The sequence below is a fragment of the Perissodus microlepis genome, chromosome 23 (assembly GCF_051167445.1).
Source record: "Perissodus microlepis isolate ML-2025 ecotype Zambia chromosome 23, ASM5116744v1, whole genome shotgun sequence".
In the NCBI taxonomy this organism is placed as follows: Eukaryota; Metazoa; Chordata; class Actinopteri; order Cichliformes; family Cichlidae; genus Perissodus; species Perissodus microlepis.
This window is the reverse complement of record NC_140482.1, coordinates 38,968,999-38,993,790: the sequence shown is the minus strand read 5'-3', so window position 1 is coordinate 38,993,790 and position 24,792 is coordinate 38,968,999. Positions and strand designations below refer to the sequence as shown.

Here is a 24,792-nt window from a genome sequence, read left to right as displayed (position 1 = left end):
CAGTCACAGAAAAGGATCATTCAGACAAATATGAAGAAAATAATTAAAAACAAATCTACAAAATACATGAAAATAAAGCTTTTATTGGTGTAACGAGTCTTAGTGAACCACTAGTTTAACATTAGCCAACCAGTCCTGGGTAATATATGCGCATGTGTCCATGCAAATACAAACTCATTCAGAACTGAAGAAGCTTCTCGGATGAGAGGTGAAACGTCTTCAAGTAACTTAAAGAAGTCCAGACGCTTTTCTTTGCAAGCTCCTTTAAACTCATACAGGTCTTTTCTCTTCAGGGCCATCCATCTTTCTGCATATTTCTCTCTCTGTGTAGGCGAATGTGGACACTGGTCTCCATTCTTTGCACAATCTCTCAGTCTGATTTCGTCCCTCAGTCATCAAACTGAAGTATCAGGTACACAGAATGCAGAGCTCAAGTTTCAGAAAGCATGCCGTAATCCATCGTCACGCAGATGATCACACTTGAAGATGTGCAGCAGGGAAATTATCATTGAGTTATAAAACCAAAACAGCTTTATGATACTCTGACAAAGGCAACATGTGAAGGCTGAATCATCAAACTACCCTGTACTACTGTGGCACAAACTAATCTCTGAAAAAAGTATCTTTGCATCTGTCTTCCATACGAGTTTCCTTTATGTCTCCTTTCAGACCACACCAATGCCTCTATTCTGTTTTAGTCTTCTTGACATAGTAATGAATTGGGAAAAGCCAACACCTTCACTTTAAATGGCTTAAAAGTCACAATAGAGCGATCACATCATGGAAACTTCCTTTCTATAGTCTCCTTTCTACCTGTCTCCTTCTACTTTGCCCGTCTATCTCTGTTTGTCTTATATACACACTCTCTAAGGCTTTGAGTGCGAGATGCTGTGTGCCAGCAGGACTTGTAGCCATTGACAGGGGGTTAAATGTGGAAACAGGACCTGCTCGTCTGATCTCCGTCTCTTTGTGAAAACATAGCAACCCAAATAAGGAGATCGGCCACGGCTGAAGAGCGGAGCAGCCAGACCATTCCTGAGAGCGAGCTTGGATGGGTGGTTTGATAGGGTGGAGTGTGTGTCTAAGAGAGTGATAGCCAGGGAGTAAGGATGGAGTGGACGCAGAGTGATGAGTGGCTGAATGAAGAGAGGAATGGACAGAGAGTGAGAGGATGGAGAAAAGTGATGGATGTAGGGAGGGAGGGGGAAACATGGGAGGAGGATGGCGATAGGGGTGGTGAGTGGAGACTGGAGGCAGGTTCTGTTGAAGTTTAAATAACCATCCTTATAGGGCTTGACTCTCCATCTCTGTTCACAGCTCTTTCTGCCTCCTTCCATCTGTCTCTCCTTTTCTGTCTCTGCCTCTCTTGCTTTCTCGCTTTCTCTGCAGCTTTGTTCAGCTCGAGCTTTCTCCCGCACTGCAAGCAAGGCTGAATCTCCTACATCTCAGCGAGAGCCCAAACTTTTAACGGTGCGTTTGAACATCTCAGAGGGAGAAAATCCAGCCGAGCAGCCACCATGGAGGCCATCAAGAAGAAGATGCAAATGCTGAAACTGGACAAGGAGAATGCCATCGACCGGGCCGAGCAGGCAGAGACAGACAAGAAGGCGGCAGAGGACAAATGCAAGCAGGTGGGAAAGACAGAGCAAGAAAGAGATGGATCACAAGGGATTCCAGCGCATATAGAAAACATTTTAGATATATTTTAGGGATATTGATCTGATTTTGGAAATACGCAACTAGAACTGTATATTAAGCAAAAATGTATAGATTAAGTTTATAGTTTACTTATAGATTTACTGATTAGTTGCAACTTCTGAAGCGAAATTTATTTCAAAACAGTTTTTCATGAAAAAAGAAATGTCCACACCCAGTAAGTGTGCTTTTCTCTGAAGACTTTTCTTTTTATCCAGTTCTTAAACTAATCACGACATTCAAACCATACCAGACATACCTACAAGGACACAGTGTGTAAACAGTTCTTACATTTATTTATTCTACATTCTTCACAGTTAATTTACTGGTTTACTTTGCTGGGAAATATTTTAGGAAGTAGTTTAACTTTTTTTTTCTTTTTCTTTTCTGAGGAATGCCTCATAGTACAGATGATCCAACCACAGGTCCAGGAAAGTTTGGAAGTTATTAAATTGCTGACTTTGGATCAAATGAGGTGCAAATCATTGCTTTCAGTTTCCACTCGTTACTTTTTTATTCTTTAAACAAAGCTGTACTAAAGGAGATCTGCAGGAAAACAGTAGTTTGAACTTCTCTTCACTTGAACTGGTCAGCACCACCAGTACACAAGTGATGAGACCACCCAGGACCAGGATTTGGTCTTTGGGGAAAGAAAACAAGTCCACCTCAACCGCTTTATAGAGAGGACCTATTTTAAAGAACAGCCATTATGGAGACTATGTGACCCTTAATAAGCATGCAAATGGACATGCATAGACACACAAATGGAGGATTAGACACACGTGCATGCGTGCACACACACACACACACACACACACACACACACACAGACACACACACACACAGACACACACACACAAACTTATGGTTCCAGGCGTCTGTGTGTTCTCGCTGATAAAAGCTGTATTTTTAGAGCCCAGAAGAGAATGGCAGTGTGGGACACAGCAGGGTTATCAGATGTACTTCATGGACTCAGAGGGGAACACTGATTAGGGGGAACAGCTAACCCTGAGAGAGAGAGAGCAAGAGAAGAAAAGGGAGAAAGAGAAAAGAGATTAGACCGCATACCAGAGTTCTTGTCATGAGAGGGTGATGCTATTTAAATAAATGTTCTCCAAACATCATAAACACAGTTCTGCTTGCAAATTAGCCACCGCAGCTTTATCAGTTGCTTAACTTGGTTTCCTTTCAACCATCATTTTGCTCAGCAGTTGTTAACTCGATAAAAGTTTCAACATTATATCTTTGCAAAGGTTCATTCATCTGTGAGAACAAACATGATGGTCTCAGTGCTCAGATGAATGCAAATAGAATAGAATAGAATAGAATAGAATAGAATAGAATAGAAGAACCGACCACACCAGACTCCATCAGAATAGAATAGAAAAGACTACACCAGAATAGAATAGAATAGAATAGAATAGAAGAACCGACCGCACCAGACTCCATCAGAATAGAATAGAATAGAAGAACCGACCACACTAGACTCCATCAGAATAGAATAGAATAGAATAGAAAAGAAAAGAAAAGAATAGACGAACCGACCACACCAGACTCCATCAGAATAGAATAGAAAAGACTACACCAGAATAGAATAGAATAGAAAAGAATAGAATAGAAGAACCGACCGCACCAGACTCCATCAGAATACAATAGAATAGAATAGAAGAACCGACCACACCAGACTCCATCAGAATAGAATAGAAAAGACTACACCAGAATAGAATAGAATAGAATAGAAGAACCGACCACACCAGACTCCATCAGAATAGAATAGAATAGAATAGAAGAACCGACCACACTAGACTCCATCAGAATAGAATAGAATAGAATAGAAAAGAATATACGAACCGACCACACCAGACTCCATCAGAATAGAATAGAATAGAATAGAAGAACCGACCACACCAGACTCCATCAGAATAGAATAGAAAAGACTACACCAGAATAGAATAGAATAGAATAGAATAGAATAGAAGAACCGACCACACCAGACTCCATCAGAATAGAATAGAAAAGACTACACCAGAATAGAATAGAAAAGAATAGAATAGAAGAACCGACCACACCAGACTCCATCAGAATAGAATAGAATACACCAGAATAGAATACCAAATCACCGAACAGAACAGAACAGAGACTAGAATAGACCAGACCAGAATGGAATAGAACAGAACACAAGAGAACGTAACAGACCAGACCACACTATACTAGAATAGAATAGAATTGAATCGAATCAAATCAAATCGAATCTAAGAACAGAAAAAAACAGAGACTAGAATGGACCAGGCCAGACCAGAATAGAATCCAATCCAATACAACACCAGGCCAGACTACACTACACTAGAATAGACTAGAATAGAATAGAGGTTCATCTAAGGTTTTCATGCTAAACTGAGTTAAAATGAAAAAAAGTGCTGTCAAACTCCCTACAGCACTAACAGTATCCTTTATTTTAGCTGGAGGAGGAGTTACTGGATCTGCAGAAGAAGATGAAGCAGACGGAAGATGAACTGGACAAATTCTCTGAGGGCCTGAAAGATGCTCAGGAGAAACTGGAACTGTCTGAGAAGAAAGCTGCAGATGTGAGTGAACAGCACGCACACACACAGGAGGGTTCGGTGTCACTTCATTTTCAGGACACTTTACTCAAAGTTAAACTAGAAATCAAACTGCCAAATAACCATGACCATTACAGTCACTGAATCCTTGAATCCCGTAAAGAAGAACAAAGGATGTTAATACTTGTTTCATCTGACTCTGGCATGCACACATTACTGTGGCACTACTGAAAACTAGGGACCATTCTTCCACAGCTGGACTCTTTCTAAGCCGGCACCAGCTGTGGCTTTGCTTTGATCCGCGGTGAACGATTTGGAGCACTTCAGAGACAGTTACATTCCTGTGCAGCCACTCCTGAAAGATGAGCACACGGTTAAACTATAATCCCTTCACCCAAACACACACACACACACTGTAAGCCTCATCATGACATATGTTCTGACATTTACAGTTACACAAACATGAGGAGGGACATTTACAACAAATTGCATGCAGATGTTGCAATCATGATAGCAAAGGGACAAACATGCAAAAAATATAAGAATTTTTCATTTTGTGCCACTTCATATGTTCTAATACAATTTACTAAAGGCAATAACTAAAATTAAAACAAACAACACAAAACAGTTTATATGCCTAAATTCACTTTTGGTACTTTAAGGATTTTTAAATGTTTTAAGTATTTATGATGCTTTTGGACTTTAATTAAATAAATTATGTAGCATTTAAAAGTCAGTTTGATACATGAATGTGCAAGTTATGGACACATCTAGGACACAAGGGGAGATAATTAGTCAATAACCTGCCTCTTGTAAGCTCACTGCATTGCACTTACAAGAGACAGGGAACAAGACGACCACTCACTCGCTGTGAATGCAGCACTATTACTTGGGCTGGTCTTACATCAGTGGAAATCAGTGCAGTCCCACATCAAACAGACTTTGTTCTAACGACTTAGCAGGTTTAATAGCATTTCATGTCCAAGCTGACTAATTTGAACATTTGGAAGCTATTATATTTTTTAAATTCTTTGTTAAGAAGCACACTGCCTACATATCCAACAATGCATTTCAACCTCTAGCTGTAGCTTCAGGTAGCTTAACCCACAAACTTCAGGCATGACTAAGGAGGCGGTGAAAGAAGTCTGATAAGCTTTTTTTATTTCTAACTTCACACCACCAAATTACTTTATTGTCAAACTCGCAGTCTTGTGGTCAGAGCCAAATGATGGAGACACAGCTGGACCCAAAGCTGTAAACAGACTTCCCCTTTAACTAAACTCAAACTTGCAATGGCAAATTTTTTTTCACTCTGGAGTATTTACTTTTTCTCATGTAAAGATGTAAATAAATGTAACCACCACTGAGAAATCCTATATGGATCTCCTTGTTTGTGGACAGAAACAGTTAATTGAGTAAATGTAGCAGAAGATTGGAACTGGCAGTTCTCCTGAGCCTAATCAGCTGCAATCTGGGAAAGGCGGTCATATTTTAGATTGGCATCACCACAAACCACATGGTTGTATATCTGTCAGTGGTGATTCATGCAGCACAGCTGTGTGTTTGCTTGCTCGTGTCCGTTACTGTGTGTGTGTGTGTGTGTGTGTGTGTGTGTGTGTGTGTGTGTGTGTGTGTGTGTGTGTGTGTGTGTGTATGGGTGGAAGGGGGAATCACATATATCACAAACATACAATACTGTTTACAGTATACCTGTTTATCAGTTAAATTGCATTTTAATAAAAAGTAGGGGAAAGCAGTACCACAGCATTACGAAGCAAAGTGAGCACAGAGAGAGAAGAGTCATGCAAAAACCTCCCCCACCTTCCACTAAGATGTGGTATTGTTTTAGTCTCATGGAGGATATCCCAGGGAAATGTGATGTTGCGCTAAACACAAAGAGAAGGGAAGTGCCTGCTATATAGACATAGACCTAGGGGCTGAGACATGCTGGTTTATCCTCACGCAGTGATTAAATAAACTCAGGATGGTTCTGAGAAGCCTCACATATAAACTGGGTCAAGTGGGCCCCTTGAAAACCCAGAGCCTGACCTGTATCTATCACTCTTGGGTGTCCTGTAGTGTTTGGAAAGAGAACTCAAGCAGTGCGAGTTGTGTTAAAAAATAGATGTCCACTATGGCATTTTTTTTAGATTTACCACAGAGTACAGAGTGACATCAAATTATGAAGTCTGCTCTGCTCCACTTCCATGAATTCCCCTCCACATGTCACTTATTAGAGGAAGCAGTCAAGTCATTACGCATCTGAATTCACACCGACCAAAATTGGAAACCTGGAAACGACTGGGAAAACAGAACAGTGAGCCAGCAGCTCCTGCAAGCAAACCGTTTATGATTCATGAAAAAGGGCACCAGAGCAGACGTGCTGATATTTAGGTCATCACTGTTTATTGCTAGCTCAAGCCACCAGACAAAGAGTCTATCCTTATAGATCTAAGTACTTAAACACAGTGCAGTAAAAAGTAAAGTTAGCGCATGTGGTCTTGGTACAGGCATTGATTACACCAATCACAACAGCAACAGTCACAGTTTTAGGGCAAAGCTGGTCAGCGGGCGGAGAGAGCAGAGAAGGGGGGGGGGGGGCTCTGGTATGTGAGGAATGTAGCTAAGGCAAACAGAAAGGCCCACACTCCTGTGTCTAATGAAATCAATGCTTCCAGCTTTTCTGGTGCAAGGGCCAAATCAGAGAGAGAGCAGCTCAATCAACACATGAGACTGACTGTGAGACATGTTCTTGTTGAGAACAGCAGGACTGAATCTGAGATGAGCCTCGGCTGAAATCTGCTGGCCTACTTGCCCGTCCACCCGACATATTCAAGCTCCCAGGCTGATTGTGTGAATAGGAGCCGATGGGGGGTAAACACAGGCAGGGCAAGCAGTGAAACATGAAAAATGAAGAATAAATTTGATTTACACCCACACAATGCACATCATCAGTCAGCAGGGAAGTGGTTTATGTATTCTCTATTTGCTCTCTGCTTCAAGACAAACACTAACACATTTCTATTTAGAGAGTTGCGGGTTTACTGAGAGGTCAGAAGTTGGAATTATATATATGTGTGTGTGTGGGCTATGTTTAGACGTTGCTGCTAGTTGAACTTCCTCCTATCATTAATGTAAGGGCAGTGCTGAGTTATCAGCTAAGGCTTAGCTATCAATTTCTGTCCATAAACTGTTCTGTACAATTTAGATATCAGCTAATTAATGGTAACTAAGTAATAAAATACTGTAAGCACAAGTAAGCTGTAATATAATACACCAAATGGCACCAACAGCATAAACACAGTGGAGGGGTCGAGCTCAGTGACTGCAGTTAGTGAATGTGAGGCCAACCAGAGATATCAGCTAGAGATGCCTGTGTCTGGATGCCTGTCTATCAAAGAAGTTACACCCCTAACTCCAGTACCCATGAGGATGTTACAAAAAAGACTAGACTCCCATGAGTTGATATTAGATGGGGAAATCTTATTTTTTTGCATGAGGCTGTAAACATGTTTCTTAATGCTCTGAAAGCTCGGTATTTGAACATGGAGTCTTGTTTTTGGAACCAGCAGCACTTTTTTGCACTCCTACATTAGCTACCCCCTTTTTTTCTTTTTGGCTTGTGGTTTAGGTTACTGGTTAGTGTGGGTGTCAACCCAAGATAACTGACTACATCTGGAGGGTGCCGGGGCCACATATGGCCACATTCTTTAAGCAGCATACAAGTAATCACATGTCCTCAGCAAAAACAGTGTGTGTACTCCTTTGGGCACCGGTGGTGTCTTATTCGACATAATGAAAATTTTGAAAAGGATTTAGAAGTATATTAGAGGTTCACTAATCATCTTGGGCTGTTTAAATGGCCTGCAACACACCAAGGAATACTTATTCTGACGTCTTCTTTTAAATTCTAGCACACCAGTTACAATTTCTGGTCTTTGCCCACTGAAATAATCTAGGTGTTTACTGTCATATTGAGCGGGGGCGTGACATTCTATTACACAAGTGGTCACTTGAGACCAGATGCTGTAAATAAAAGATGGATATAGCCATCGTGACCTGACCCATTGGTTTGTGCAGACCTGGTGAGAAGTCTCACCATTTTTTCCCTTTTTTTAGAGCTTGAAGTGACCGTATATGGACGAGAAGATCTAGAGATAGGTTATCAGCTAACAGTAGCAACCTGGGTTAGCTGCGTGTATCTGTAGACTGCCATATTATTTGTCTGATTACTGCATTAAAATTGCTGAAAAAACACACCAACATCTCAAATATGGCCGAGAGGTCTATTTCAGAGACCTCCTCATATTAGGTAAGATCGGATTTAGCAGATAGTATAGCAACCTAGCTGGCAAATGTTTGCTCAGTGTGACCATGGGCCTAGTTGTGCATCACTTTAGTTAATTAAAATGGGTCACAAAAGGAAAAAACAAACAAAAAACCCGCGTTAGTATCTGGCTTTAAACATGCTTATTTCTGCAGTGAAGTTTAGTATTTGAACATTTGAGCCAATTAAATTTACCTGCTTTTAGCAAGCCTCAAGTGGCCATTTAAGGTATTGCCGTTTTTGGTACTTTTCTGCTAGCTTCACTTCTAGAGGTTGCCCCTTGCTCTACATCAGGGTAGGCAACTCCAGGCCTCGAGTGCCGGTGTCCTGCAGGTTTTAGATGTGTCCTTGATCCAACACAGCTGATTCAAATTGCTAAATTACCTCCTCAACATCTCATGAAGTCCTACAGAGGCCTGGTAATGAACTAATCATTTGATTCAGGTGTGCTGACCCAGGGTGATATCTAAAACCTGCAGGACGCCGGCATTCGAGGCCTGGAGTTGTCTACCCCTGCTCTATATTCATGTCAAGAATAATAAGGATAAAAATCTTGCACAGTCTGAGCCCAACTAACCCTAGCATGCCATTTTGAAATATGCCTGTGCCATCAGAGAAGAAAAAAAATCAATTGATAGAAAGTCCGGGTCATTCAGTGTATTCAGGTAGTCAGGTGACCTCAGTTTTTCGGCGGGCATGTTAACTGAACCTGGATCCGGTCAGGTAAAGCTGCCTCGGATCATTAGTGTTGCCCCCACAGGCTTGTACAGTAGATGCATGTGGATGCATCACTTTATCTGCCTGATCCACTGATCATTCTGGAAGAAGACAAATCTGGACTCATCAGACCACGTGACCTTTGTCCTATCTTTATGCCCCTTAGCAAACACAAGCCTTTTTTTCCATTGAGCCTCACTGATAAGTGTTTCTTCCTCACTAGTTTTAATCATTCTCCTTAGCTGTTTTCTGTGCTTGATGCAGGCCAGTTGTTTGACCCCTCTGACATGGAGCAACAGCTTCTCTGTGACCACGTGGTCGTTTAAGGTTAAATAACCTGTTGCCATCCAAAACACATTAATCGCTGCTGCTTAGATTTGGATTTCCACCATGAAGTTAGAACAGTATATGCAGAGTGGCACTTTAACCAGTAGTCCACGATGACAGAATGAAATATAATTGTGTGGGGGTTTTTTAAAAGAGGAAATACTCAAATTATTCACACTTCACTGGAGGCAGTACAAACTATGGGGAAATTTAACTGTCACGTCAAGTTTGTGTGAGACAACTAAACAATGGACACTGCGCCTTCACAATGACCTGAAAGTAATTCATCCTGGCTCTCCTTTTTCTTTTCAAAGTCTCGCAGCAGTGCTCACATCAGTCACAGGGATCAGCTTTTTACACACACTCACTCACTCTCAAGCCCCGCCCTCTTTGGCGTCATCGACCCAATCACTCACTCTCTCCTCCTCCGCCACAGTCTGGCGCTCTCAGCTCTTCTCACCGCGCAGCTTATTCTGTGTGCTCCTCAAACTCTAACAGAAGCTGAGTCCGGACCAAAACTGCTACCTACATTCCCGAGGACCACTTTCTGCGCCGCTCATGAACTTTTCATTCCTACAATCCAGAAGAAACACTCGGGGAACACCTGGACACTCACGCTTCCTAGTTATATAACTTTTTGCTGCACTTGAGTGACTCCTTTACATTCCTCATACTTTATCTCCGGACTCACGCCTATTTTTCTCGTTTTTCTTTTTTTTAAATCAACGAACAAAAGTCTTATTTTTCTGTTACTCAACTACTCTGAATAGACCAAATAAGCAGGAATCAGTGGCCTCTTTTTTGCACAACATATATATAGTCTTAACTGTGTTTTATTTTTTTACGTTTAGTCTTAAGTTAAGTAAGGAAACAGTAAACAATGGCAGGTGTGAACTCTCTGGATGCTGTGAAGAGAAAGATTCAGTGTTTGCAGCAGCAGGCCGACGACGCAGAAGATCGGGCTCAGGTCCTACAGAGAGAGCTGGACAGTGAACGGGAGCTCCGGGAAAAAGTGAGACAATCAACTCCTCTATTGTCCTAGCTTTTTCTATTGTCGCCATTTCACATGTATTATAATCATTAAACACGGATTGAATTGTTCGTATTCGCCTCTCGGGCTCTAGAAAGTCTTGTTAGTCTCATGTCATTGATTCACTGGTGGCGGGCGTGAATGTGCCACAATGCAAGGCGTTGGTCTGCAACGAAAAAAAAGTTTGGATTCCTACAGCTCTTCGCGCATGCTCCGTGTGACTTGAAGGCCGCTGTGAAACTACAGTGATTAGACCACGTAGACAGCGTTGAAGTGATTGTGCAAATTGTGGCGAATCTATTAGCCTGACCAGTTTATTTCTTTTAAAGTCAAATAATTCTTGTGTTAATTGTGTCATAATTGTGACTATATTTTCAGTCAGATTCCATTCGATTTGCGGGTTAATGGGACAATGTTTTGATGGAATTTCAATGGAATTCACTTTTTAACACTCTGATTTGCTCAAAGGCACTTCGGCAAGGGTGGCTGTTTTCACTCGGCAGCTGTCTGGTTGAAGGGCTGACCCTCGGGCCTCCACAGATGATCGGAAAATACAGGGCACAGTTAAAGAGTGCCTCCTCTGTTATTAGGGACACAAAGGAGTAGCTCTAAAAATGTTGCTGTTTTCAGCTAGAAGTAAAAGATCAGCTGCATCATTGATCAGTCAATCAACAGTAACAGTTGAGATCACCTTTAAGTTTTTTATAATCAAACTGTAAATTGGTGAAGTTGAACAATGAAACAACTGGAAGTTGTGAAAGCTGTTTTCCACACCTCTTTACATTAAACTGTAAAGTTTGGGTTATTTGCTCAGCTTGGGCTGAAATTAGTCATTGCTAAAGTTCCACAAATTGAGCGTCTTTAACCATTGCCTTCAATGTGTCAGATGTGACTCATATATTGAGTAATTGGCGGGTCTGTCACCTGCCTGTCTCTTGACTGTGCCCACATCCGAGTTTTATGGCTTCACGTGCAGAAAAGGTAGTGGCTGGAGGGGAGAGAGAGAAAAATGCTTAGTAGCAGCACAGTTGGGCAACAGTTTTTGACTCGTTTCACGTGCTGCTTTATGGCACACGGTGCCATACTTTTTGCATAGGAGTTATTTTAATGATAGGACAATGAGAAAGACTTCACGAGAGTGGGAGGGGAAGGTGTGGCAGTAAAGATATGGCAGCTGAACTGATGAAAGGAGTTGGGCCTGCTGCAAGGCAAAGCCCTTTGTTACAGGATGGCTATTAGGTAACAGGTCACCTTTTTAATTTGACCATTGGGCGTGTGGGTAATTATTTTGGTATGGACTCGCATACCGCATCGGTTTAAGAAGTTTGGCTTCATAGTTGGCTTGTTTGTGTTGCAGTTTGTGGTTGTTCAGTGGGTGCTTTGTGTACTTTACAAGTGTCTCTGTTCAGTGTTTGTGCAAACTGCAGCATGAACTTCAAAACACTGACACAGGAATGGTAAATGAATGAATGAATGATATGGGGATGCCCCGTATAGCTACATCTGCTGTCAGGGTGCATGTGTGGTCTCACAGCAATGAAGAGCTGAAAGGGTTGTGTTTTTTAAGGAATTCATTGTTAGAAAATGTTTTATTGCTTACGAGACAGACTGGTTGGTCAGTTTGGTCCAGCATTTCAAAACTGATGAACCAGTAATCTGTTACCAGTGTTTTTATGGTGTCATTCATTATCAGCTTACATACCAGCGTCCAGTTTGGGAGATTTCAGAGGTGGACTTATAGTTGTTGACCAGTACTTATAAGTATGTCTTGTATAGTGTGTTTACACCGAAATGGGAGGGTGTGGTTAAACTCTTATCTTCAGAGTGGATGCTGCATTTTTTAAAAAATCTTTCATTCCTGTCGGGATTAACGTGCGCAAGCAGTTTGATGTCACACATGTCCCTCCATTCAAAGTCGAACAGAGTGGTGCAACTGTGTGGCGAGGCTGGTGTGGTCCCATGTGTGAATAATTAGGACAACCTGGAGTTATTCCTTGGCACAGAAAATCCTTCTGAGTGCGGGGAGATCAAAACAAGAACCTTGCCGCGTGTAATGAATCATCCTTTAAAAATGTGTACAAAAACGTTGGCTACGTCTCTCGCTGATAAAGAAAATTGCTTCATGTTATTGTGGTTTTGACGCTTCTGGGGATGTTTCTTCACCTCTCTGTAATGATTTAAGGTTGTAGTCAAAGGCTTGTGATGCTTTTCGTTTATAGCCACTGTTTCTCTACATGAATTCGTTCAGTTTTCTCAGCAGAGTCGGGTCAGAGGTGATCATTTTTACTGTGTTCGGAGTCCTGTGAAGAGCACAGATGAAGCAGATTAGTTGTTTTTGGAACATGGAAGCAAATTTGAGTGCTTCTCCTTCTGTCAGACACTTAATAATGACAAGATTAGTTTAAACAATCAGTCATGACCAAAAAAAGAAAAAGAGACGGGGAAAAAATATCTGCTTCCTTTTCTGAAATTGAGGCTGTTGTGAGGACAACTTACAGTTGCCATGGTGAGCATCAGTGTTTCACCACACGCAAGTTGAAATACAGAAATAAATATGAAAAGGGAAGTGGAATTCTTACTGAGGAATCCCCACGCACGCCCTCCCTCCGACTGACCCTCCCAGGATGTCGGCTGCCGACCCTGGTCCAGCACTTCCTGCGCTTTTACTCCCAACACTTCCTGTCCCCTGGCTCCAGCCCTGATCAACAGGAAGACTACTGTGCGCGGTGAAGTTGGTGTTTCTACATTGATGTGCCACTTCATCTTTAGTGTCCTGTTATGTTCTTATAGTTACTAACACTATTTCTCTCCATGTAGAGCAGAAGTCTGCAGTCTTTTTTTGCACTACAACATTTAATTAGACACACTGAAGTTGCATCCTACGCTTATGGCAACTGTATTTGTTTACTTGCATCTCATATCGAGAGTAAATTGCAGGAAGCCATTCAAAAAAATGCTTATCGTGAAAAACGACGTCCCCACACTCATCTGCTGAGCTAAAGGTGTTCGTTTGTTGCTTTGTGCGGTCAGCTAAGGCTTTTGCTGGGCCTCTAGGAGTCTCCAGCAGATTCTGTGGAAAGAATTACTTCCTGATTTCACTGTTTTCTTTGGACTTTCTCCCTGGGAATAGCTCAACTTTCCAAATATAACTGCCACATGTTGATACTTTTTGGCAGTCGCTGGCATCCTGGGGAACACTCCCATGTAAGTGGCTTGTGGCTTTGCTGATTATGCAGGCCAAGGCTGAGGGTTCTCATTCAAACGAGGAGTGGGTTATATTTGTTCGGTTAGTCCTAGCACAGGCGAATTTGCTGTAATGTCGTTAAATAGCATGTATACAGCACAAAGTTGTGTTTGAACCGCTTTTAGAGTCCATGAAAGTGAGTCACTTCAGCGAGTCTGTTTGCTTGTGAAAGCAGAGTGGAAATGGTAACCTGAAGGAAACTCGGATTACCGGGATTCATATTTGACCTGCAGGTAAAAATCACCCTGTTAATATTTATCTGGAAAGTTAGATTGTATCAACGCTGGAAAAATTTGGTTTTTCTTATGGTTTGCAGATTCCTGGTGGTGCGGTTCACAAATGGGTTGCAATCAGCCTCTGGTTAGGATTAGACACACTGAGCTGAAGACTCAGACCAGAGTCGAGATCCTCCTAAAAGTCTGAGTACATGCTTTTAAATGGCGACAAATTGTTCAAATTGTTTAGCGCTGAAGGAGCTCATTGTGATGCTTGTCTGAATGTTTAACAACCGTCTTTTACATACTTCATGACAGACTGGCTTATACTTTATGCAGCTTTCTTTGCATGCCAGATCTTTGTGGGGAATGATTACACACTTTCTTTCTGTCACGAACCAACACAGAGTAACTTTAAGAGCAGCAGGCAGTCAGGAATAACTTGCACTGAACCCCAACAGCATTGTGCAGCTCATTAGCCCACTGCCCTGAAATCAGCCAGTAATTAGATTCCTCTTTCACTTGTCCTTGATGCTGTCTCTAAGATATGTAATACACTCAGGTATTTCTTAAGTCACTCCCAGCAGTCTGCAGCCTCACTTGGAGTGCTCTAACTTCAACTAAGACAGATGAATCACTCCATGCCATCAGTAGTACCGTAGTCTGTGCCACTTACTAATGCAGTGTCTGTTAAAAAGGTAGCTTAATGTCTTGGAACATCTTGCACTGCTTTCTTGCTGCACAATAAAATGAAACTATGGCAGTCAGTCAGTGTAATCTGCTGAAATCAGCCCATCTAAGCTCACTAATTAACACATTATTTATTGGCTGGGAATGATGGCAGTTAGGCTCTTTAAATCCGCAGCTTATCCATAGTCTCCACTGTAGCTGGTAACTATTTTGTCAGCCCAAAGTTTTGTGTTTTGAGACTGTTAACAGTGGTTTTTATTTATTTATTTATTTTAAATCTTACACTAGAATTTAGTTCCCGAAATGTTGAGCTAAAGCTTTAGGAATCTTGTGGCTCTAATAGCCACACAGCCTGTTGGTTGCACTGAGCAGTAAAGCTCCATTCCTGAATTAGAAAGCTGGTGACATATTAACTTACGGTGACAACAGAGCAGCTACTTGTGTCCCAGTATCTTTTAAAGTCTGTGTGGTTGTTGCCTCAGTCTTCCTGATACTCCACCACAAACATTCTCCATAGTTTGTTTTACCATATAAGGCAGGGTGCGTCCCTGGCAGCCAAAGAATGAAAAGTGGGTGCTAAAGGAAGGGGCATGGCCAGAGAGACAGACGGAGCAGTGAAAGAAAGAACAATCAAAGGGAGGAAATGAAAGGATGTTGGGCAGCGTACTTCCTGTCACCTTTTTTCAAGATCCTCATTTGCTATATGATGAGTAGTGAAAGCTCGTCGTTAACCTTACTTCTTGTTTCTTGGCATTTATGGTAACATTGTGCAAACACGCTGTCAAAACAAAGGCTCTGAATACTTTTCAGTCAGCTTTTGCTGCTGGGCTTGTGGCTGCACCGGCCAAGGTTAAATGATTTTCTAAAGCTGCAGAAGAGTCTGTGGCTAAAACTGTGCATTCAGGATTTACAGGAAAGGCTCTTCTTTGTTCACAGCTCAGTCAATTATGAGATAACCTGTAAATGCATTCATTTTTTTCCCTTTTAAACCTGACACAAGAGTGTCTCTGTCTGTATGGGGCTCCCCCACTCCCCGCCTTTTTTGCTATGAGCAGATGGCAGATAAGGCACCAGGTTGCACACATTTCTGTCACTGCCACCATACCGGTGTTAGCTGAGGTTTTTATGTTTGTCTGTTTTGATACTTGAACGCAGTTTACTGGGTAGGAGACTGGATAGCTGGTAATTATGTGTGTGTGTATGTTTGAGAGAGGCAGAGATTGGTGCAATAAGAGTGTCTGTTTGCATGTTTGCAGAGCGTGTGCGTGTCTGGAAGCGCATTACAGCAGCTGGTGCGCTAACGTAGATGACCTAAAACAGATGAATAGCATGTTTGTTTGCGTGCTGGACATTGCTCCATTCAGGACACAGGAAGTACCAATATCTGTTATTTCAGGTTGCAGTTGAATACTAGGTAACGTTTCTGGGCAGCCAGATGTGGCGTCGATGGATGCAGACCTGTGCGAGCGACACTGCTGATGAGATTTCAAGATGTTCTGAGCGATTTATGGTTTTTCATTCATTCTGTGTCAGGTTCGGTTTTCAACGTCTGTCAAGTGCCGGCGGTTTTGAGACACGTCAGCGATAGTTAGGCAGACATTTCCTGTCCCAGGTCCTCCCCTGCTGCACAGAAAGCTCACAGGGGAGGACCTGGGAGAGGATGAAGAAGAGGGTGGAAAAAAAAACACACAGACGACCAGCGGAGGGAGTGGCGGGTCACCAGGCCAAGATTAGATGGATGCAAGATGGAGAAAATACTAAAAATGAGAACGAAGCCTGTGCCATCATGCTTGGATTTCCTGAACATATCGAGTCTATGAGAGAATGGAAGTCTCAGTATATTTAAGCTCTCTGTTTTTTCTTTTCTTTGCATTGGTCCTTCTTATCAGTCATCTCATTTTCTATTTGTGACTTTCAGTCACCAATTTCTGCGCAGAATGACTCCTCTGCCTGTAAGCTGAATGGTGGAGACACTGACGGTTGATCAGAGCGATTGCTGGACTGAAAAACTGGCTAATGAGTCACTGACCTACTAACTGCTGCCCTCATCAGAGCAGAGAATACAGCCTGCGAGGTTGTAAACATAATAAACTTGTGTGAGTACTCCGAGTTTCAGTGAATGGTTCAGCAACTTATCAGTCTGGTTGTGAACTTTCATTTTAACAGCAGGTTCTTTGTGTTATGCTAAGACTGAGGTCAGTTTTTACTTTGAATGCAACTCCCAAGGAGATGATTGTTGGATAAACTCCCAGACCAACAGAGGAAATTCTTGTGTAGTTGTCTGTTTGCTTTCTTTTTTCCTCTTTCTGGCTTTTTGTTTATCGAGGGCAGACGAGCAGAAGCCCATTCGTTCTCCCTTCTTTGCCCAGTTGTGGTTTGAACATCACCGGAAATTGAGTTTGTCTAAATGTTTCGCTCAGACGTCCTGCTACATTGTAAGGAATTACACTTTCCAACCAGATGCAGCATGTTCTCATTAAAGACGGTTACAGTTGGGCCCTGCTTTTATGGACGAATCTCCCAACGACCTCCAGCTGCCTCCATTTCACATTTTAACCGTCACATTTTGATTTGAGAAACCCGAGTGACCCCAGAGAGCACACAGAGTAGATTACACTGTCTCCCCCTTACTCACTCACTCACTCACTCACTTGCAGCCTTTGTTTGGATTCACTTTGTTAGTGAGGATTAGGATATGAATGATAAGGGTGAATATTTCCCTGTCGTCATAGCACCATGATTATATTCAGGTGGCTGTATTTAAATATTTTTATCAGAGTTCTGGGTAGGCATTGTACTGTGTGACTGTATAGCTGCTCTTCCATTGACAGCTTTAAAAAAAAGTGTTTCATGTGGTGAAATATGCAACACTTGAGTTCAGTTTTTGGACTTTTGTTCATAATAGATGTGGTTTGGTTTTAAACTGATGCATCAATTTTTTGGATGAGGAACTTAAGTTCAAAAAAAGACAGATTCAACCTTCTGATAACAGTAGTTGTTAGGGAAGTGTAGACAGGACATCACTATATCCTGTCCACACAGGCCTTGCTTAATTGCTTAATAGGTCATTCTTATTCCATTAATCCGAAAAAGTAAATATACAAGATGTTAATTTTTATTCCCTTTACTTTTAAAATTACGTCCTTCTGGTTGGTTTGGACATTCACTGATTTTTGTTGCAACAATTGCTGAAAACAGGGTGACAAGTTCTTTCCCCCGACTTCTGTGTCATTTCCTTCTCTTCCTGTTTTATGATGGAGGACGACAGACAACTTCGGTTGACTTAAAGTTGAATAAATGCATGACTAAAGTTCTTCCTATTTTTTTCTTTTTCCTTTGAAGGCAGAGGGTGAGGTAGCAGCTCTTAACCGTAGGATCCAGCTGGTGGAGGAGGAGCTGGACCGTGCCCAGGAGAGACTGGCCACAGCGCTGCAGAAACTGGAGGAGGCAGAGAAGGCTGCAGATGAGAGCGAGAGGTCAGTTTCTTATTCGCATTAGACACAAGTGGAGAAAAAGTCTGCCTTGCATGGGAGAACATGTGTTATCTAGTTCACCTGACTTTCACAAAAGCAAGTCTGTCCTCTCCTCACGCTGTGTCCTGTCATCCCAGAGGAATGAAGGTGATTGAGAACCGAGCGATGAAGGATGAGGAGAAGATGGAGATTCAGGAGATGCAGCTGAAGGAGGCCAAACACATCGCAGAAGAGGCCGACCGCAAATACGAGGAGGTGATTCTGACAGTGACGGCTTAAGTGCAAGAGAGAAATTCCCTTATTCAGATTGTTAATAGCGTCTTAGTTTTTTGAGTTTAAAATATTTCTCTTTTTTGTCTCAGGTGGCTCGTAAACTGGTGATCTTGGAGGGCGAGCTGGAGAGAGCTGAGGAGAGGGCCGAGCTCTCAGAATGGTAAATGCAATAAGCGCACAAATGTATAAATCCATTGACTCACATACAGATGCATGGTCTCTTGTGCGGCTCTCAGATTAAAACAAAGTATGCGTGGGATTCTCCTTACAGTAAAGCCAGTGACCTAGAGGAGGAGCTGAAAAATGTGACCAACAACCTGAAGTCCTTAGAAGCCCAGTCTGAGAAGGTACAAGACGGATAGAAATGCATTGACACGTTAAGAAGTAATAATTCTGCTTTGGCTTTCTGGAGATTGGTGATGTTTTTCTAAACAAGAATCTTCCAAATATAGAAAAAAAAATCTGATTTTATCCAGTAAAGGAGGAAAAAAAGGTTTCCTGTCAAAATGCATCAATGTGATTTGTGAAAATCTAATAATATGACAAAACAAACTGAGACTTTAGGCAGTTGCTTTCATTGTCTTTCACAAACAGAAAAACTAAATATATATACTGAACACCAAGTCTGGCACCACGCACACATGAATCCTATCATTAGGGCTTTACTCATGGCTCGGTGCACCGTAATTTGGGTGAGCTGTCCTCAGAGAGGGAGACCACATTGCAAAGGACTGTTTCATACTACCTCCATTATAACTGTGTATCATCAGGCCCTCCTTAAAACCATTTATTTTACCCTCAAGCTATTATATAAGGGAGCTCGGCACCTGAACTCCTTTGATATGCAGCTGTTTAAATATATGTTTGCACACCAACTTATCTACTGCATGACAAATTAGCCACTGAGGCTTTTTTTTTTTTCATGTGTGTATGAGTGGTGTTAATGGCTACGTAAGGTGTTTCAGGTATGTATATAAGCAGCCAGTAGAAACCTGCCGCACTCAGAAATGTGTCTGCTTCATTCCCGCCCGTGCACAGACATGCAGTGCAACGGCATGCCAGGTTTACCTCATGACAACTTTTCTTTAGCAAATATGGCATGGCTTGTCTTTGAAACAGACCTGCAGTGGTTACCGTAACAGCAGAACTTGTTCCCAGGACAGGCCAACACCTTTCCTGTTACGTGCCAGCGAGGGAGTGGCGCCATGAGCTCTCAAAGCAATAATAATCCTGGGATGATGCCGTTTTGTGCTCCCATTGTGTGCACGTTTGCTGCTGAAAGCTAAGTGTGAGCTAATGCTGTTTCTTTGCCTCTCCGTCTGTCACCAGTACTCAGAAAAAGAAGACAAGTACGAAGAGGAGATCAAAGTTCTGACTGACAAACTGAAGGAGGTGAGATGATGGTGTTTTCACAGAATTAAGAATAAAATTATAATAGTGAGAATAATCCAGTCATTCAGAGACATTTGTAGCATTTTCCCCCCATCACTAAAATGTTAAATGTGACATTTCCATAAGCTTAGCCAGGCTGGCTGAAAAGCTCTCCTGTTGCAGTCTTTCATGATGGATGTGTTTGTTGGCGCTCATCAGTTTGTTTTGACATGCTTTGTCTGAATTCCTCCCAGGCTGAAACCCGTGCAGAGTTTGCCGAGAGGACAGTTGCCAAACTGGAAAAGAGCATCGATGACCTGGAAGGTATGAGAGTCACATTCATATTGAGGTTTTTGGAGGATTTGCAGCATCTGTGGCCCAAAATCTTTTTCTTTTTTAACAGAACATGTAGAGCCCAAATCATTTTGTCTGCTAGCTTTAAGTGAACCTGCAAAGATGCGTTCAGTTTCATTAAATGGTGATTTATTTGCTGATGAACTACGAGCACATCTTCATACACAGTTGCAAAATCACTTACCTGTGTTTTGGCCTGAGTTCTAGAAGAGGTGTCCTATTTCAGCATCACTGGAATTTTTTTCCTGTGGAAAAGAGAATTTTCCACAGGAACCAAATGTATGGAAACTATTTCACTAAGACAGGCTAATAAAAGACCCTTGTTACTGAAGGACAAGTATTCCATGTCAGCCACGAAGCTGCAGCCACAGCAAAGAGGACAGAATGTGCTCATATTTTTTTTTTTAGGTCAGGATCGTTCAGTTGTTGAACCACAGGCAGCTGAGTTCATGGATTTATTGGATCAGTTTTATGAGACTTTCACAAAAGTCTTAAATGCTCAAAGCTCCCCCAGCAAAAAAACAAACAAACGTGAAGAGCTTTGAGCATAATTAGGTATTCATCATTCTTTCTTCCAAGCATTTCTGCATCTTTAAAAAGGCTGACCTATTTTTTTGTCTCTTCCTTTCTCCCTCTGCTCTTTGCCTCCATCTGTCTCTCGCTCTCGTCCTGCTTTCGGCTTGCTTGTGTCGCTGCTGTCGTTGGCACCTGCCTCTGCTTCTTGTCGACCTCTGGCGTCCAGATGAATTGTATGCTCAGAAGCTGAAGTACAAGGCCATTAGCGAGGAGCTGGACCATGCCCTCAATGACATGACATCTCTGTAGAGACATGTTTCGCTCTTTCTCTCTGTCTGCTGTGCCTCTAAATGTTCATCTCCTCTGATCGTATGTGCCTCTGCTCATCTTACTATGCAAAACATAATTCATTAAAGCTCGTTTTCTTTCCTAGTTTGCAGCTTTTGTCTGTTGTTTTTTGTTTGTTTGTTGCCAGTGTGTAAGGAAATTAGGAACTGTTTGATGCAAAGTCTCAGCTAACTATATAGGTTACTATGATTTTCTTATTAGGTTATTAACAGTGTATTTTATGATTAGTTGTTACTCTACGCGTTCATCTGAATATCAGTTTTACAAAGGTGAGCATTTCTGGTTTTAGTGTGGATTAATAGTTTGTAGTCACCTGGGTTTTAATCTACACGCTTTGGTGGTTTCTGATTTGTATGTCCATAAAGTATGCATAGATCTTAATGCCATTTCCACAAGGTGGGATATACGAATGACTTCACTGTGCAGCAAACGGGTCCTTTAAAAAGTCCATCCTGTATGATCCCACTAACAGTCTTCCAGCAGCCAGCAGTTTATGCATGAAAGGTACTCTGTAGTGGTTGATTTTTATTTTTTGCATGTGGCACAACTTAACCAAACCAGTTATGCAAAACATCTGCCCAGTAACACAGACCTTTGTGCAGTCTTTAAAAAAAGGGGTGCTGTGTGACAAACCTCACGAAGAGATTACAGTGGCATGAAATGAGCGAGCACTGCTAACTGGTGATTGAGGGTTCACCGTGTCATATTTCTTCTTCTTCTCCCCAGAGAAACTATCACATGCCAAAGAGGAGAATCTGGGCATGCACCAAGTCCTGGACCAGACCCTGCAGGAGCTGAACAGCTTATAAACACACACAGAGGAAGCTGGAGAGGATGAGGTCGTCATTAACATTCCATTAAACGTTCGACTCCATTCCGCCTTTCGAGCTGTAAAATCTTTATTCCCCACCTAAAAGGGGGATTAACTTAATGCTTGTCCCTTTTTTTTTTTTTTTTTTTTTTTTTTTTTTTTTTTTTTTTTTTTATAAAGATTTTTTGAATCCACTGCTACTTTATTTTTTTTAAACCTACAGATGTTCTTGTAGAAATTCGTTTTTGACCACTTACAAAGAACTGGCACTAAATTTGTCCAAAGAAACCTCAGATTTGGTCACTCAACCACTTACACAGACTTAATTTTACACATTATGTGCACATACATTACACTTCTGATTATTTTTAATACATAGGCTACATATGGCATAGGGGTTTGCTCAGTCTAGTGTGGCTTTTAAGCGCCACCTAGTGGTAATTTGAAGTTAGTCAACATTTTTTTTTTTTTTTCTTATTGTTATTCCATTTTATCTCCAGTGGCTGCAAATTAACAGATATTTGACAGATCTGTGCTCGTCTCAGTCTCTTTTTGTGTTAGAACGACACAACAGTCACGTGAACAGATGACCTGATAGCAAGGCTCGGTGATTCAGACTTCTTTACATTTAATTATAACGTAATGCCTCTTTGGCCAAGGTGTTGAACCTGATGCGGACGTTCTGAACACTTAAATGCTTGACCTGACCACTGATACCTAATGCATCATTACCAACAATATGCCATTGTGTAGCCAATATTTACAATATGAGTGAGCTAAACCCGAAACCACTGGAAGCTCAGTCAAGTTTTATCAACCATGGATACTTATTGTATATAGTAGAATAATGTTAGGTAATGTGAGAAGTTGTATTTTTTTTTTTCTTGGGTTTTGTTTCATTTACACCACTCCTTTTTGCCAGAGGAACTCTCAAAACCAAAGAACACACACAACACAGACAATTAATTCATGAAATGTTTTTAATTTTTTTTTTTTTTTTGTGATGGTCATCGTGGTTTCATCTCATGTCAGAGCCACTGAGAGTGCCTCACATTTGGTTGAGACTGTTATGAAATACTTCATTCACCCACCCCCACCCCATCCATGTCAACCTATTAAAATGTTTTACAGAAATCATGACTTGTCTGAAGTTTTTTGCAAATTTGATTGTTGCATTTTACTCATGCAGAAGAAGTAATGACAATGTCTTTACAGCAAAGTGCTTCATTATGTCAATCTGCTTTGGAGTGTACATGCATTCAGATGATTCTGTCTCATTCAGCCCCACACGGGGGTAAAATCATACTCATTTAGATAAATAGAGGCACTTTCTCTATTTGCTGAGGATTTGCAACATGGCATCGCTCGGCCTCGATTATCCTTGGGCATTTCTGCTGCATGGTTCCAGGTTCGTTACTGTTCATGTCTGTTTCTTTCTGAAGGCGCAGCCTAGAGGGAGAAATGTCAAACATTTTAGTAAGGTCTTGCAAGCAAATTAGGAGAATCTTATTCAAAGCTACTGTTTTTGGCATTGTACTTACCTGCTGTCAGTCTGCATTTCCCCCCTCGTGGCCTACAAAGGATTATAGAGCAGCCTGCGCAGGGCACCACTGTCTGGGCATGGCTGAAGATGGTGGTGATCCTGTAACACCCTGATGAGCATTTGCAGATCAATTAGAGCTTGCCACACATAACTAAAAATAAATCCTAAAACTTTGCACCATGAGCCAAAATTCCTACCCATGCATTTAACATCCATGAAGTAAGAGTTTGGATTCTGCACCAGCCTCTTCTTCTTATGCCGCCTCCTCTCCTCGGCAAAACTTTGGTGCATCAGATCCTTAGCCAGCTGCAAGAAAAGGCAGAGCATTTTTTTTTTAAAAAACATGAACTATTCAATTGTTCTGCTACTAACAGGATGGGGTTAATGGAGGGATAAGAATATGAAAATGATTATTTACAAGATCATGGTAAAACTGCTGTGATGTATGGTTTGGAGACAGCACTAACAAAAAGACAGGAGGCATAGCTGACAGAAATTTGTACAGCTCAGGTTAACTGGTTTAGAAATTAAAGAGGCTGAATATTGAATATACTGGATAAAGGTGACAGTGGAAGATGATGGGGATAGGGTGAGATGAAGACAGATGATCCGCTGAGGTGAAAGAAGAAGACAGGATTGTCTTAAGAGATGTACCGCAATATGTTTTATAGCCGTATGCCCCCTACAGTCTGAAGAATGAATTGCTAGTTAGAGGAGCAACATGTCCAGACAAGCCCAAGCATCATTCGTACAGTACAAGAACAATGGGCAGATAACAGTATATAACATGTTGCTACAAGTTCAATATTACAAGAGTTAAAAAAATATTACTCACTTTATTGCTACTCTTTTTAAAATTCAGTACAATGTTGTATTTCTTAGTTCACAAAATACTATTAAAGCACCTTTCTGTCAGTCAGAACTGTTCTACTTTCTAATATTTCAAACAAAAACAGTCAAATATAAAAATTATAATAAGATTTTCACTTACAGACATTTTTGCTCAGATCGTCCGGTTTTCTCGTCAAATGTAAATAAATGATATAGCAAACTAAGCCCGCTATGCTCGTCACTAAATCCACCTGTAGTTTGGTGTAGGTCTGAGAATCGAGTAGGCGGAGTCTTCGTGTAAGGGAGGGGCAACAGATACTTGCTAAGTAGGTCCGTGCTGAATGCACAATACGTGTTTAACAGACAAACAGCACAGCTGTAAGAGAATGGAAAGTGCACTGGAAAAGGTCTGCTTTAATTTAGCATTTTAATTATTTATTTGTTAAAACAAAATCTAAACAGGTCT

General features: G+C 41.5%; 2 protein-coding genes across 5 annotated transcripts; one reads left to right on the top strand and one right to left on the bottom strand.

Annotated features, from left to right (window-relative positions):
- The first annotated feature begins 1,300 nt into the window (after window positions 1-1,300).
- tpm4a (tropomyosin 4a) lies at window positions 1,301-23,092 on the top strand. Of its 3 annotated transcripts, XR_014799385.1 has the most exons (10): window positions 1,301-1,631; window positions 4,155-4,280; window positions 18,149-18,282; window positions 18,417-18,534; window positions 18,642-18,712; window positions 18,824-18,899; window positions 19,882-19,944; window positions 20,178-20,247; window positions 21,020-21,162; window positions 21,868-21,957. XR_014799385.1 is itself a non-coding variant. In XM_084920660.1 (9 exons), the coding sequence occupies exons 1-9, from the start codon at window positions 1,518-1,520 to the stop codon at window positions 21,948-21,950; spliced, it is 855 nt and encodes a 284-aa protein (XP_084776786.1). In that variant the 5' UTR covers window positions 1,303-1,517; the 3' UTR covers window positions 21,951-23,092. The 3 variants fall into 3 exon arrangements, 2 of the variants coding, with proteins under 2 accessions (XP_084776786.1, XP_084776787.1); XM_084920660.1 differs by lacking the exon at window positions 21,020-21,162 and having other exon boundaries at window positions 1,303-1,631; window positions 21,868-23,092; XM_084920661.1 differs by lacking the exons at window positions 1,301-1,631; window positions 4,155-4,280; window positions 21,020-21,162 and adding an exon at window positions 10,050-10,639 and having other exon boundaries at window positions 21,868-23,092.
- On the bottom strand, window positions 22,915-24,652 carry LOC146362118 (small ribosomal subunit protein eS27-like). 2 transcript variants are annotated; one of them, XM_084920664.1, is made up of 4 exons: window positions 24,487-24,652; window positions 23,693-23,801; window positions 23,494-23,604; window positions 22,915-23,401 (listed from the first exon to the last, which is right to left on the bottom strand). In XM_084920664.1, exons 1-4 carry the CDS (start codon window positions 24,490-24,492, stop codon window positions 23,373-23,375), a joined length of 255 nt encoding a protein of 84 aa, XP_084776790.1. In that variant the 5' UTR covers window positions 24,493-24,652; the 3' UTR covers window positions 22,915-23,372. The 2 variants fall into 2 exon arrangements, with proteins under 2 accessions (XP_084776790.1, XP_084776789.1); XM_084920663.1 differs by lacking the exon at window positions 24,487-24,652 and adding an exon at window positions 23,914-24,429.
- Window positions 24,653-24,792: the final 140 nt, after the last annotated feature.

What these genes read in the sequence shown, in the direction of transcription:
- tpm4a (XM_084920660.1), top strand. Translation starts at nt 1,518, where the DNA reads ATGGAGGCCATCAAGAAGAAGATGCAAATGCTGAAACTGGACAAGGAG. An exon ending in GCTGCAGATGAGAGCGAGAG is followed by an intron (nt 18,283 to 18,416) that starts GTCAGTTTCTTA and finishes CTGTCATCCCAG; the next exon opens with AGGAATGAAGGTGATTGAGA. An exon ending in CCGACCGCAAATACGAGGAG is followed by an intron (nt 18,535 to 18,641) that starts GTGATTCTGACA and finishes TTTTTGTCTCAG; the next exon opens with GTGGCTCGTAAACTGGTGAT.
- LOC146362118 (XM_084920663.1), bottom strand. Translation starts at nt 23,979, where the DNA reads ATGCCTCCTGTCTTTTTGTTAGTGCTGTCTCCAAACCATACATCACAG. An exon ending in AGCAGTTTTACCATGATCTT is followed by an intron (nt 23,802 to 23,913) that starts GTAAATAATCAT and finishes CTTTTCTTGCAG; the next exon opens with CTGGCTAAGGATCTGATGCA. An exon ending in CATGGATGTTAAATGCATGG is followed by an intron (nt 23,605 to 23,692) that starts GTAGGAATTTTG and finishes AATGCTCATCAG; the next exon opens with GGTGTTACAGGATCACCACC.